We start from the raw sequence: 16046 nt of genomic DNA on the forward strand, positions 1-16046 counted from the left end.
CAGATGTCCCAGAAAGTCCACTCGCACAGATTGAGGTCTGGGCTGGAGGGGAGTGGCAAAGTCTCAGTATGGATAACTAACAAGTAAAAAAACAGACAATGCACTGCATTTAGGTCCCAGTTTGTGGTCTATCCTTCCTGATGTATTCTATGAAAGGGCCCCAGATCTTGTTAAACGTATCTTGGGAGTAAGACATACAAAACCGAACTTCTTCAAGGTGTAAACAGGAAACCATATCATGTAGCCGCCTCTTGAAGCAAGGAGGGGAAGAGAGTGTGTGAGTGATCTGTGTGTTTCTAAGTTACCGCTCTGCCTCTGTGGTTTGATCCGAGAGCTTCGCTTTACTTCTGTAATCCTGCCAACCGCCCATTTCCATCCATCCCTCCCTCCATCACTCCATCCAGGGGATTTGACTGCCATTAAGAGATGGCTTTTTGGTGTGTATGTGTGTGATTGAACACGCACAGTAAAAGGGGGGATGATGAAGTGTAAAAACACAAGCGCGCACACACACTCACTCCTGGAGGACTGTGTCAGGCAGAAGCCTCAGTGGTGCCGCTGAAGGTGCGCGGTGCAGACTGATATGGGATGGCAGGATGGACATGAATATTTGGACAGTGACTTTTAGTACACATGGATGCAACTGTCCAGAAAAATCAACAGGTATGTCGACTCCCTTTCTACAAGTTAACTTTCTTACATTTCTGGCAGTTTCTGCTTGCACAGGTTAACAATTTTTACCTGTTAGAGTCAAACTTAGCTAAACCTATGCCTTTGAAACTAGATCACTTCAGGACTTCCAACAACAGGCTTTGTCACATTTCTATAATTCATGATAGTTCATCATTAAGTGCTGTTGTGCTCTTTTTGTGCCATTTCAGACCTCCATTAATCCTGGCATGTCCCAGATGAGAGACCTCAGTAATGACTGTCATCACTTTCACCGGTCAGTTTCAATCCCTTTACTCTTCTACTGTGGGTTTTTTTCTCCTCCTCAGCTGTAAAAATGCTCTCACAGGCTCCTTTTAATAAGAATTAACAATGGCCCAGCTCCTTAACATTAAGATTACTTTCGAAGAACCATTCATAAATGTATGTCTGAGACCTTTTTATCTGCAGGGATTGATTTGACTGATTGATCAGACTAAAAGGCAGAGCCCGAACTCCAGCCGAAGTGAACTGGATGGAGGTGAAATCCCAGGCACAGACAATAACCTATTGTGTGGGGCTAATCTCTGCTGTAAGCTGTTCTTTCTTAATCACATCATCGTTTCACCAGCGGCTGGCAAAGAGGCAGTTTAGCCCCCAACCTGCCGTTCAACGTGACTTAAACATGGGCTCACTACCCCACCAGTGTCCTTGGGTTGCTGTGAAAATCAATGCAAGCATGTAATCTTTGGAAGTTGTTTTCTGTTTTCATTTACTGATGCAGGTATGTTCGGTAGACTGTTTTCCAAAATTCCTTTGGAGACAATGGAGTAAAGAAAGAGCTGGTTGTGACTCAGAGCTGAGGCTCCTACATCTTTTACGTCATCCTTTATCTTTAATTCTGTGGCGATGACAGCAAAGGCAAAATCTAGACAAATTCTGTTGCAGAATGTGTGTAATTTGTATTGATCTAAACTTCAGGGGGGAAAACTAAAAACACTAAACATAAACATGTTCACAAATGGTAAATGGACCTGTACTTATAGCGCCTTTCTAGTCTTCCAACCACTCAAAGTGCTTTAACACTACATGCAACATTCACCCTTTCACACAGCAAAGTCCATCAAACAGAAACTAATGCATTCATACACATTCACACACTGATGCACAACACCGGGAGCAATTTGGGGTTCAGTATCTTGCTCAAGGATATTTCGACATGTGGCAGCAGGAGCTGGGGATTGAACCCACAACCTTCCGATTAGAGGACAACCTGCTCTGCCTCTGAGCCACAGCCTCCCCAAATCACAAGGTCCCTTTTGCAGCTGTTCAAAAGCTTAAGAATGGGACATTTTGACTTCAGACACAGGTCTCACTGCTGATAGCAGCTGGGTTTTTCCTGCTATGACTAGAATCAAAATGTCTGCTGTAGAAAAGGGTCTATGATTCATTTAGGAACCACAAAGAGACAATCATGATTAGAAAAAAGAAATAAAAGAATAATCGAGCTAACGTGTCAGTCAAATCCGAAATATACTACACTGTCAGTGTAATAGGAGAGGCTTGTGTCTTGTGTGTGTGTGTGTGTGTGTGTGTGTGTGTGTGTGTGTGTGTGTGTGTGTGTGTGTGTGTGTGTGTGTGTGTGTGTGTGTGTGTGTGTGTGTGTGTGTGTGTGTGTGTGTGTGTGTGTGTGTGTGTGTGTGTGTGTGTGTGTGTGTGTGTGAGAACTCTGGTAGACTGGGAACTTTAAAGGTATATGGTATGGTATTTTTTATTTTTTTTTAAGTTGCATTTAAAGCTGTAGTCTGTAACTTCGTCATATTCACTGAGACTTTCACTATATCCTGACAGTAGTATATAAGACAGATAATCTGTGAAATCAATCAATCAGGTTTCTCTGACTCCCCCTAGTGCTCCTAATGGCAATTACAAGAATCTACAGTGCCTGAACAAAACAACCAATCAGAGCCAAGAAAGATAGTTGATCGTTCCAAAGCATTTGTATTTGACGACCTTTGAATAAGACTTTCATTCATACTCAGTGGATTTTTGATTCTATGACAAAAATGTGTTTTTAAAAAAGTTACCTACTGCCGCTTTAATGGAGCAGTGTATAGGATTCAGTGGTGTCTAGAGGAGTAGAAGAGGACCTGCTCCCTCTGTAGATGAATATGAGGTGATTATACCCCAAATACCACACCAATAATATTATTTTACATTTTTCACAATAAATCCTCCTAAATGTTACTCACTGGAACTTTAACCAAGGAATTGTGTTTTATAGGAATAGTTATCCATCTGTTCACTATGAAGCCTTAGCTTAGCAGGAGCTCCACAGTAACAACAACACACCAAGAAACTCACTGCCAAGAAAAAGTCCAGAACATAACCCTGCCTGTAGAACCACAACTTGTCATTCATACACAAACAAAATGTAATGCGTTAATCCTAAAATGAGCTTTGGAGGAATTTGCAAGGCTAGCTGTTTACACCTGTTTCTAGTCTTTATGCTAAGCTAAGCTAACTGGCTGCTGGCTATAGCTTAATATTTAAAATACAGGCACGAGAGTGGTATTGACCTTCTCAATGAACTCCTCACAAGGAATAAGCGTTAATATATTTCTAAAATGTTGCACTATTCCTTTAACTAACATTTGTCACTACACAACAGAAATTATATAAAAACATTCAATTAAATTGTATTTGTATAGCGCCAATTCATAACAGAAGTTATCTCAGGACACTTTTCAAATAGAGCAGGTCTAGACCGAACTCTTTAAAACATTAATTACAGAGACCCAACAGTACCACCATGAGCAAGACCTTGGAGACAAGGGCAAGGAAAAACCTTCTTTTAAGAGGCAGAAACCTAGGACAGACCCTGGCTCTAGATGGGTGGTTGTCTGCCTCGACCAGTTGGGGTTAGAGAAAAACATATCAAGAAAAAAAATTATTTATGCTTTGAGAGGGTGGATGATATTTTTGCAACTTCATATAACTGAAACAATGTTCCAATAAATCCAGCCTTTTCGAAACAAACAACCCCCATTTCATTTGGTAGTATATTTCTTTAAAACTGAGAGGTAATCAAATAATGTTGCATAGAGCTGCAATGATTCGTCAATTCATTAATTACTTTTCAACTATTAAATCAATCTATTAAATTAATCTCCAACTATTCATTTTTTGAGAATAAATGTCCACATTCTCTGATTTCAGCTTCTCAAATCAGAACATTTTCAGCTTTCTTTAGTTCTCTGGGACAGTAAACTGGATATCTTTTGGATTGTGGACAAAACAAGACATTTGAAGACGTCAAGTTGGGCATTGGGAAACACTTTTCTGACATTTTATGGACCAAACAACTAATCGGTTAATCAACCCTGATGTTGCAGTAGAATATGGATTACTATGGACATGCACATTATTGACAGTTCTCACACTTGTTTGTCTGGCTCTCGTGGTTCTTTTTAGCAGCAGTATTTTAGACTGACCGCAGTGTTGTTTCCCTCCCTCTTTCCTGCTTTCAGTATCTTTGCTGTGCCTGCTGCCCCAGGCGGTGCTGGCGCGGTGGGCGTGCGTTCGGGCCTGCCCTCCGTCCTGCTCCTGCACGCAGGAGAAGAGCTGCAGCGTGCTCTGCGACCGCTCTGGCCTGGCTGAGCTGCCTAAAGAGTTTCCCTGCGAGGCCTCGGCCATCAACCTGGAGAAGAACAGACTTAAGTTTCTGGCAGAGAGAGCCTTCGGAACCCTGCCCTCCCTCAAGTACCTCTGTTTGGATCACAACAACATCTCCTTCATCACGCCCGGAGCCTTCAAGGTCTGCTGACTTTTTGTGATAAAGTCTGATTGTTTTCCTGATATTTTTAGGAACTTTTTTTTCTACAATTCTCTAATTCTGTATTATGCATTTTCTTAATTTTTTAATAGTCATACATAAATAATAGACGTCTTTTTCAACAAATTCATTGTCTCATTCACATTGTTCTATTAGCTCTTTGTTTTTTTTACTTTTCTAATGCAGGATGAGGCTGTTGAGTGAGAGTGAAGGCTCTGTGAATATAGCTTGTGTCCAACTCTTCACCGTTCCCTTATTTAAGTTAAGATCTTAAAGATTATACTTTAAAAACAACTATTTTATTTGTTTTCTTTCAAAAATTAATTTAAGATTAATAAAAGTTCTCTTATACCAGTGGTTTGGACCCTCACTAGGGGGTGCCAAAGCTTCACAGGGGGTCGCAAGGCCTTCTTGATTTTAAGGGGTGTAAAAAAAATTACATATTAGAAAAGCAGTCAAACAACCAAAGAGCAAAGAAGAAAATACTCAGTCTGCTCAAAATGTATATTTACTCAATGATAGAAAAGGTGTTCTTAAGGAAAAATATTGGGCCCCCTTAAAATAAAGAAGGCCTTGCAACCCCCTGTGAAGATTTGGTGACCAGTAGTGTAAATGGTAAATGGACTGTACTTATATAGCACCTTTCTAGTCTTTCAACCACTCGCTGTAGACTACATGCCACACTCACCCCATTCACACACATTCATACACTGATGGCAGTGGCTGCCATGCAAGGTGCCAACTGCTCACCAGAATGGAAACTAATCATTCATACACACTGATACACTGATGGGCAGCAATTTAGGGTTCAGTGTCTTGCTCAAGGACACATGCAAAGAGAGGAGCCGGGGATCAAACTGGCAACCTTCCTTCCTTCCTCAGTCGTCCCCTTAGTGTAGACTACACTTTCCAAAAGAAGGCTGTACCTGCTGTTGAGTGTAAAGTGTACTGTACACTGTAAAGTATCAGGACATTTTGTTCTATCAAAGTGTGGAAATAAGAGTGCATACACCTCTGTCAAAGCTGCACCATTCTCTAGATTTTAACTACAAATAATATGAGGCGATGGATGCAGTCCCCCTTGTTAACCTGCTATCCCCCCTCTCCGTCCCCTGGTAGAAGAGAGCGTGCAGGGTCAGAGGGGTTGTAAGTTTAGTCTGCCTGACTCATTGATCCTTTATCTGACTGAAAATGTATGGCTCTGACCACGGCTCTGAAATATCACTAGCTGTTTGTATTGATAAATCCATGGTGCTGTCCCTACTGCTGAAGTAGCAGACATTTTTGTAATTATTACTCTCAGTCCCGCCCTTCAGTCAGTTTCATCTTGAGTATCCTCTACTATATAAAATATTCAATTTGATATTGGCCTATTAACTCTATAGAGTAGTATCACGTGTATAACGTGCAATTGTGGAAGAGTGAGAGGATCACAGTGGATCATATAATAATGTTCATCAGTAGTGTCTGTGCTGCTGAAAACACCTCCCCAGACCAAGCCACCTCTGTAACAAAATATTTTAGGCAGTGGCAGACAGCTTTGTCAGGGTTAGGGCTAGCACCACAGAGGGCACTTTTGCAGTGCTTTTTCAATCATGGGGGCACCAGGGAAGTGATTTGAACATTTCTTCAGATTTGTGCTTATGAAAAGCCCAAAAAAAATTCTACCAAAGGAAATTCAAAATTTCAGTCGCTGGTCCAAAGGTTAAGAAATGAATTTAACCTGTAATGTTAGTGCAAATAAATGCACCACAAAAACCTTATGGAAGGAGGAAATCATATGTGGAATGTAAGTGCAGTTACAGCTACTTTTAGTAGTAACTTTTTTGTCATATTTGCTGAAATTTTCACTATATCCTGATAGTAGTACACTCCTAGTGCTCCTAATGGAATTTGCAGAAATCCACTGGCTTGGATCTTTATACCTTTCTTGACTCTGATTGGTTGTTTTTGTTCAGGCCCAGTGGATTCTTGTAAATACCATTAGGAGCACTAGGGGAGCCAGAGGAACCTGATTTTTTTCACAGATTATCTATCTCAGTTACTATATCAGGATATAGTGAAAATTTCAGTAAACATAATAAATATTTTTCCAAAAGTTACTGCAGCTTTAAACCTGTTCTCTTGACAGTTATATTCAGGTTTAGTTTGGGTGTTTGTAAATTGAACAGCAGCTTGTGAAAGTACATGTTAAAATCTGCATATTGACCACACAACTGAACCTTTGTCCTGCAGGGCCTCGCCAACTTGGTGGACCTGAAAATGGCGCACAACGAGTACATCAGTTATCTTCACACACGAACATTCACAGGGCTGAAGAAGCTGGTGCGCCTGGACTTGTCAGACTGTAATCTCTTCAACATCCCCGACCGCATCTTCATTGAGCAAACGACACTGAAGGAGCTGCTCTGCTTCCAAAACAACTTCAGGAGGGTCCCCGGAGCCATCAGAGGCATGGAGAACCTGACTCACATCTACCTGGAGAGGAACAAGATAGAGGCGGTGGCCTACAATTCCCTGCTGGGCCTGGGTAGTCTCAAGTGAGTTGCAGGCTGGAAGTAGATCATGTAATGCTAACTCAGGTTAGCACTGCCTAACATAGCTACCAATATTCTAGCTATGTGTAAGCCTAAACATTTAATTAGCAGTGTTAAGCTACTCTTGTAGTTATAAGTCCTGAATCAGTAACATGATACTGCCAACTGCTTAAAACGAAGACTATAGAAATATGAACTCACTAGATGAGTTGATTGAGAGTCCTCTATCGAGGGGAAAAAACTACACCAGGCAGATGTTGAGTCACAAAATACAGGAATGACTTTAACTGTGAAAGGGCTCTTCCATTACAATTAATGCAAACTCTGTCAAATCAAAGATGTCAGACTGGAGCTGCCACTGCTGGCTGAAAGATATGCTACTACTATAATACCGTTTATACAACTACTGCCAGTGTTGGATCGGATTACTTTGAAATGTAGTCAGTAACTGAACACAAATTACAGGGCAATTTTTGTAATTATATATAATATAAAAAAATAATCTAATCTGCAAATAATATGAATTTAGCATATTCAGCATTTACACTTGGTCAAATCAAATAATACAGAATGTCTTCTGTGATTATTGATCAATTTTCTTCATGTTTAAAACCATTGTTTTGCTAGCTGTCCACTAGCAATCCCATGATGCCTCAGGTTGAGTCTGTCGACCACTCAGAAGCTGTGCAGGCATGTGTGTGACAACTCTGATCTCCAATGTACTGGACAATGGAATAACATGAGATTGATCCCATTCCCCTATCAACATCTTTAAAGCCCAAAGGGTTCATAGAGCATTGATTATCATGAAAATTGCCATATTTTAAAGATGTAATCAAAAATGTAATCAAGTTATCCTTGACAAAGTAAGGTAATAATCTAATTACACATTTTTTCAAATGTAACCTGGGCTAATTATAGTTACTTATTCTTGTAATCTGATTAAGTAAGTACTGTACATGTAACTACCCAACACTGTATATACTGGAGGATTTGGGGTTTTTAGGGTTCTTAAAGTAAACAGAACGTTTGCTCTGTTTCTGCAGTGTCACTGTAGCTGGACAATGAATGGACAAAAAAAAACATCTCCCAGTTGAATCATTCATATGAAAATGAGGCACTGCATTAGAGACATGCTTCTTTGATAACAAATTACAAACTTGAATATAGAAAAAGAAACTCCAAAAGTGTCAACTCCAACTCCGTAGGTGAATTTGGTAAGACTTTACCAAATTACTAAGTAATTGTTTGACCCACAATTCCAGCTAGGCTCCTCATTATATATACTCTACTCTTACTAACACACACAATGGAAGTAACAAAAACTGCATTTCCTCTAACAGCCACTTGAAGCTGGCTCCAGCAGTGAGTCAATCTCCATTAGACCCCATATTAAAATGCCCAACTTTACAGTGGAAATAAACTATGTTTACAGTCTGGTACAAAAAACAGTTTTGGTCTCTATAGATAATTTCCCTGTTCATAACAACTGTACAGGGTTTTTTTAAAACTCACCAGTTTATATTTATATTAATTCAGTTATATTAATTATGCATAATTAATCATTCATGCAGAGCATATTCACTCCTGTTTCCTAATATCTGTTAAAAACAGCAGTTCTCAACATTTTTAGAAATTAAATTATATATTTTTTACCCATTTTTAAACATCTTCAGAAAAAAACAAATGGACTTCAGACTGGGTTAAGAAGTCACAACTATTGGGAGACAAACTGAAGCACTTTTGTTTTTTCATTGAATTTGTTAACGGTAAGAAAAATGTAGAACAACACCAGCCCAATCCGTTGAGATACTACCCTCTTAGGACACTGCTGCACATCTTGTTCTTACTGCTTGGCCTTGTGTTTTCTTTCCACGTGCCAATGTGCCTGGATAGGTAGCTTTTAGTCTCTTTGCTGCAGCTCAGTTGTTCCCTTCCTCCATGATTATTCTCTTGTTGTACATTTCTAGTGGTGGTTGTACTTTTCCCTTTTTGTGTACGCAGGATTACTAGGTTTGGAGAGTATTCCTTTAATATTTGTTTTCGCCTGCATTTTGGTCGTCACCTTACCACTTCATTTAGTCGCTCTACGAAGTGCTTTTGAAAAAAATTACCCTTAAGTCCTTAGTCTTCTGAACATCACTTTCTTTGTCTTATCTCAGGTACCTGAACCTCCAGGAGAACCGCATCAACGTGATCCATGACCAGGCCTTTCAGGACCTTGTGCGGCTGGAGAACTTCTACCTCAATGACAACCTGCTGTCTGATCTGCCCCAGCTTGCCTTCAAGGGCCTTGTTCGCCTCAAGATGCTCAACCTTGGAGGTAACCAGTTGACCAACGTGTCCAAGACCTGGTTCAGCGACCTAGTAGAGTTGGAGGTCCTGTACCTGGACAGGAACCAGGTGCTATACATCGAGGAAGGCACTTTTGAAAACCTGACCAGCCTGATCACGCTCCACTTGAACAGCAACAACCTTACCACCCTTCCCTTCCCCGTCTTCCAGCCCATCTACTTCCTCGGCCGCCTCTACCTGTTTAGAAACCCCTGGGTGTGCGACTGCTCCCTGGAGTGGCTGAAGGAGTGGATGGAAAACTACAAGCTGGTGCGGGACATCCCCTGTGCCTCACCTTCCTCTGTGGCAGGGCTGGATCTCAGTGAGGTGGTCTTTGCCAAGGTGAACGGCACGTGCGTGGACCCTGCAGAGCTAAATCTGACCACGGCCTCGTCAGAGATCGTGTCCACCACGGAGAACCGCTTCAACAGCCTCATCTCCAAGCTGCTCCAGCAGGAGCTCAGGGAGGAGATGGGGAACAGCACAGAGAGCCTCCGCAATGGGACCCTTCTGGACCCCGAGGATGGGCAGCTCTCTGCAGGGGTCAGGCACCGGGCGCAGGCAAGCCAATTGCTCCTTTGCTTCCTTGTAGTGTGGCTTATCTTTGGTTTGATTGGCCATTCAGATATACATTTCTGTCTTTCCTGCACATGAGAACAGTGGAAATGGAATTTGTATCCAGACGGAAACATCAAGGGGTAGCTTTTTTAAATTGCCGATGAGAGAATTTTTTTTCTCTGAGAAAGCACCAAGGAATGCTCTTCCTTGCACATGTGGTTACTGGTGTGAGTCGGCACCGGAATTAGGGGGGGATTTTTTCTGTTGAAGCACAAGTGTGGTAAACTGCATATTCTCAGCCATCTTCAGAAGAAAGACTGACGCTGACATGGCGGCATTACTTTTCACATGAGTTGTTTATACACAATAATCTATGATATTTATAGATGACCTACTTATATAAGAGAATGTCTGATACATAACTTCTCCTGGTTCCTGCCAAAGCTGCAGGATTGATTGCTACAATTACAGAGGCGGCGGTTGATTTCAAACTGTGGATTACTTGTGGAAATGTATGTGTGATCCTCCACCTTTTCTTGCTTAATACTCAATTTTAATTAATATTACGTAATATTCATAGCATTACATAGTCTGATACTAGTGTTTTTTCTGTATTTTCATTTACATCTATGTGTAAAGTTAAAGGAGATAAGAGCTCCTGTAGTTATCTCCTAAACAGATGTCCTCTTCTATTCACTCAACTCTAAATGTAGGTTGTGCAGCTTTTCCATAAATGCATTAATCTTCTTATTGCGTGCGGCTCAGTGTGGTTGCTGCTCGGCTACGCTACAGCATAATGGAGGGACTTTTGCCTCGAGCATGGACTGTTTTCCCCTTATGGATATGATCTTTCCCCATACATGGCGGTGTAGTGGGTGTGCTTGCCATATGTCAGCTTGTGGATGGGGGAGGGAATAGTGTCAAAGCATGTCAGATCTCTTTAGGCAAAGAAATCCTTTCAGGTACTTTACCAAATGAACTGTGCTTGATATTCGAGAGAGAGAGAGAGAGAATCCCTGTTCCAACACCCTCCACTGCTTTCTTTTTACCTGGTGAATGTAAGTAGTTTGGTCTGACAGCCAGTGATCCAGTTCAGTGGTGTTATTAGACAAAACGCTCTGTCACATGATATATTTTTCTAAATAAAATAAAAAAATTGCTGTCGAATTTTGGCGCTCCTCAGTGGCTCCTTTCATCCTCTGTCGAGGAGTCAACCGGTTTCAGTGGTGAATGCCTGTAATCTGCACACTGGCCTTTTGGCCCTTTAATATGGGATTAGGCTGGGACTAAGACAACTGGGAGGCTGGATGCTGCATGTCATCCCTTGTATGTACCCTGGTTGCCATGCAGCAGCTCTCATGCCTTTATCCTGAACTCCTGCAGAAAAGTAAAAGGATTCAGAATGTATTTAATTTATCTGGACCATAGCTGAAATGGCAGAGGGGTTACAGAAGAGCTGCTGTAGTGAACTCACTGTTTTCTATGTAGGCACTGGTATATTTTTTACAGGTGCACGGTAGGAAAATCTGTTAACACTTAATTTTGGCAGATGCTTGTAGCACCGAAGTGTCAGCAGGGGTGGATCTAGAGAAGTGGCAGCCACTTTCAAGCCAATTTCTGGTGTTTGGTGTCAAATTTAACATTTATTTAGACTGATTTCAAAAGTAAGACAGAAATTAACACATAACTTAATTACCTGTTGTTGACCTTTAACCCAAACCATGGTCTTTTCCCAAATCTAACCAAACTGTCAGTGAAAATTATTTCTCCTGGGTGTAAGTTCTGTGTTTGATCCATTCATCCACCACAAGCTCCACCCTCTATGGACTTTGTTGCTATTTATACTATGTCACCTGTAATGTGTTATTCTAACGAAAACAAAATTAATTACATCAAAATTCTAATTAAGAACTAAATTTTGTAAGAAACATTCTTTATTAAGCAGCTTTTACCAGAAATTTTAAGTGACACTGACTTAGTTTTGTAAGTTAAAGAAACATTCCTGTTTAAGTACTTCTTACAAGATTAAATTAGATTAGATAGATACTTTATTCATCCCCAAGGGGAAATTCACAGTTTCCAGCAGTATCCATTGACTGATAATAATAACAATAATAACAACAACAACAGGAGGTCAAATGCAAAAGAACTAATAAAATAAAATAAAATAAAATAAAATAAAATAAAATAAAATAAAATAGAATACATTGCAAAATAACGAGCATTGGGTGAGTGTCCTAAGGTACATGGTCAAATCCAGTGCTTGAAAGGCCTAAGGTGCATAAGTAGGTGGTCACATAATGCAGGGTGCACTGCGTCAGGTGGTACAGTTTGATACAGGGCAGACATATTGGAGTTTAGAGTTTTATGGTTTTCCTTCCCTGGGTGGAGATGAAGAGCCTCATGGCGTGGGGGAGGGACGATCTCCTTAGTCTTTCAGTGGAGCAGGACAGCCTGTTGCTGAAGCTGCTCCTCTGCCTGTAGATGGTGCTGTGCAGTGGATGCAGTGGATTGTCCATGACTGACAGGAGCCTGTTCAGTGCCCGTCGCTCTGCCACAGATGTCAGTCTGTCCAGCTCTGTGCCCAACACAGAGCCTGCCTTCCTCACCAGTTTGTCCAGATGGGAGGCATCCTTCTTCTTAATGCTGCCTCCCGAGCACACTACTGCATGGAAGAGGGCGCTCGCCACAACAGTCTGATAGAACACCTGCATGTTGAAGGACGCCAGCCTTCTGAGGAAGTATAACCGGCTCTGACCTCTTCTGCACAGGGCGTCTGTGTAGGCAGTCCAGTCCAGCCTATCATCCAGGTGTACTGCCAGGTATTTGTAAGTCTGTATCAACTCCACATGGTCACCGTTGATGGTCACAGGCCTTCTGAGGTCCACCACCATCTCCTTGGTCTTGGTGGTGTTGAAGCGCAGGTGGTTGAAGTCACACCATGTGACAAAGTCCTGGCTGAGTTTCCTGATGCTACGTGAAAAGTTTTGTGTGAATCAGACAAAGCGTGTAGGAGGAACACGAAAAAGGAATTTATGGACATTTCGCGCTCTAGCGCAAAAAAAATTCCAGGGGGTAATGGCCTATAAAGGGAGATTCAGCTCTGTTCACCGGAAGTGATATACATTTTTTTGAATGTGCAACAAGCGATTGGGGAGTTATTAACCTAAATCAATTTCCTGTTGCCACTAGGTGGCGCTGTCACTATTTCTGAATATTATCACATAGACGTGTTCAGGGCGGGACTCTTATCAAACGTGAAGATTTGTTGCAATCAGATCATGTACGCAGAATTTATGACAAATCCCTCTTTCATGGCGAAGGTTCAAAATTGGATGCCACGGAACGCCACGCCACATCCACGATGTTCGACGGAATGACGTAAATAGCACAACTTTTAATGGTGAATGTGTTTAGAGTACTGTGTCCAAATACGATAAATTCCCTAGGAGGAGTTACTTCAAATCGCCAAAAATTGCAACAAAATCCAAAATGGCCGACTTCCTGTTGGGTTTGCTGCACTGCATAAAAGACTCTCTGGATTATGCTAGCAATTACTTGGAATTCATTAATGAAGCACGGTCTCTCTCTTTCCCCAATAATTGCTACCAAATTATATTGAAGCCTACTTTCCTGTTACTTTTCTAAGAATGTATGATTATATATCAGCTCCCTCCTGGATTGGATTGAAATGGGATTGGAAACAATGGGACCTGTGAATTAAAGATTAGCTCAACTGTCAGCAGCCTTGCCGTAATGTGTGATGTTAAATGGACAGGGAACATGAAAACCAGTTTTTCCTTGTTTGCTCTCATTTTGTAGCCTTAGTTTGTAGACTCTTTAGTGGCCCTGAGAGGCCGATCATGATTTTCCAGAAAACAAAAGTGTTGATTAATTCATGGAAGGTCAACTCTTGGAGGGGGACGGGCAGTGGTCCTGTGATATGTGTTATACCTAGGCCAGTGGTTCCCCCTTTCTTAAGAAAGCCATTTTATATCACTGAGTAAACAGACTAAGTGACATATTTTATATTATATTCAATGCATGACAATAACAGTAGAGAACAACTGATCAACTGTACAATGAACCCAAACAGTGAACACAATAACTGCCGGAAGTGCCATATTTTAGGAACCCAATTCCGTCATTTGTATTTAAAAATTTTAACAATCATCCAGACTTAATGGGCTTCTTTAAAAAAAAAAAAAAAAAAATCCACGGTTTTCCTCATATTGTTCTATTAGCTCTTTGGTTGTTTGAACTTCTCAAAATCAGGATGAGGCTGTTTATCAGAGAGTGAAGGCTCTGTGAATACAGCTCGTGTTCAGCTCTTCAAAGTTTAGATCTTAAATAATAATAAATAACAATTTCATTTAGTTTTCTTCACAGAGATGAACAAAATGTTGAGAGATAAACTTACTGTGTAAGTTTTCGTACACCCTTTAAAATCATGAAGGCCTCGCAACCCCCCATGAAACTTTGACGGTTGGGAACCACTGCTGACAGGACTCTCCTATTATCCAAACTGCCTCTAATAAATAATTATTTTTATTAATAATAAATAATAAAAATATTAAGTCATTTCCTTTGTTACAGGACACCAGAGGTGGACGAAGTACTCAGATTTTGTACTCAGGTAAACGTTATAATACCACAGTGTAGACATCCCATATTATTATAAAGTAAGTAAAAGTACAAAAGTTAGTACATAAGACATTTCCACACTACAGTATACCCGGAACAGAGAACATTTTTACTGGTAAAGTAGGTACTCATATTCAGTGATGGGAATAACGGCGTTACTAACGGCGTTACTTTTTTCAGTAACGAGTAATCTAATTGATTACTCTTCCCATCTTAATAACGCCGTTACCGTTACTGCCGGCGGTTTACTATAATTGAAGCTGTTTTTTTCATCAGACCAACTAGATCACTTTACTGTTCTTCCTTGGTTAGTGGGCAGTGCACGAGACAAGGGCATACATGCTGACGATTGGCTGAGGTTGAGTAAAATTTCATGGTAAGCCAATCAGAGGTAGAGTTGGGCGGGTGTTCGAAAGCACGCATAGTCAGACTAACAACGAACAACACAAGCGAGTCAGTCAACGAGAGACAGGTATGGCGAGTTGTGTTGCATCTTATTACATTTGCACTAAAAAGAGTGTATATATTGTTTGAATACATTTTTGGTATATTGCTTAAAGAGCATCATTTCATTTAGATTTATTTGTTGGCTGGCTGCAGCCTCTTGAAGTGAGATTGTCAATGGCCAGAGAAAGAGATTTGTTTTTATGGAGATGTATTTTTTATTTCTTATGTATTACCTGTTTATATTTGGATTCCTTAGTTTTGCTATACATTGTACTTTTCAGTTAGATTGAAAACACCTCATATTGTTACACTGTTCTACTTTTTCGAGGAAGAAAATACTTTTTTAGACCGATTGTAGTGTAAATAAAACAAAAACAAATTCAGACAAAGAGTGTATATATTTGTTATCTATTTTTGGTATAGTGCTCAACAAGCATAATTTAATTTTGCCCAGTTGTGGCCTGTTGAGGGGCAATAAATATCAAAAGTTCCAAAACATCTATTGTGTTATTTGTATGGATCCACTATATAAACATAATATCTACATACATGGCATTTGATTGGAGGCTAGTCTCACTTTGTCCCACAGCAACATTAAAATAGTTTAGACTTATGTACATTGTTTCTGTTAATAATGTATTAAGTGTCCATTTCATTATAATATTCAGATTTATCATAAATAATTGAACATGCACATGTATTTTAAGTTCTGTTAAAGAGGGGTGGAGGTGGGGTCACATTTGAGCATTTAAAAATTTACTTGAAAGTAACGCAATAGTTACTTTCTGAAGTAACTACTTACTTTTATAATTTGTAACTGAGTAACTAATTTAGTTACTTTTTGGAAGAAGTAACTAGTAACTGTATTATTAATTTATTACTTTTTAAAAGTAACTTTCCCAACACTGCTCATATTCTATATATGAATGCTACTTTCAAAAAGACTTCATCACTAGATCCAATTTCTATGGAAGCCCTTAAAGATTTTAAGTCTTTAAGTCATTATAATGTCAAACGTTCTCAAAATAATGAAAAGATTTTTT

The 16046-nt window shown here is 40.2% G+C and overlaps 1 protein-coding gene across 1 annotated transcript; it reads left to right on the forward strand.

Annotated features, from left to right (window-relative positions):
* The first annotated feature begins 333 nt into the window (after positions 1-333).
* nyx (nyctalopin) lies at positions 334-11079 on the forward strand. The gene is made up of 5 exons (XM_051403304.1): positions 334-663; positions 882-946; positions 4179-4465; positions 6719-7023; positions 9183-11079. The coding sequence occupies exons 2-5, from the start codon at positions 925-927 to the stop codon at positions 10006-10008; spliced, it is 1440 nt and encodes a 479-aa protein (XP_051259264.1). The 5' UTR covers positions 334-663; positions 882-924; the 3' UTR covers positions 10009-11079.
* Positions 11080-16046: the final 4967 nt, after the last annotated feature.

This window comes from Dicentrarchus labrax, unplaced genomic scaffold (genome assembly GCF_905237075.1).
Source record: "Dicentrarchus labrax unplaced genomic scaffold, dlabrax2021, whole genome shotgun sequence".
NCBI lineage: Eukaryota > Metazoa > Chordata > Actinopteri > Moronidae > Dicentrarchus > Dicentrarchus labrax.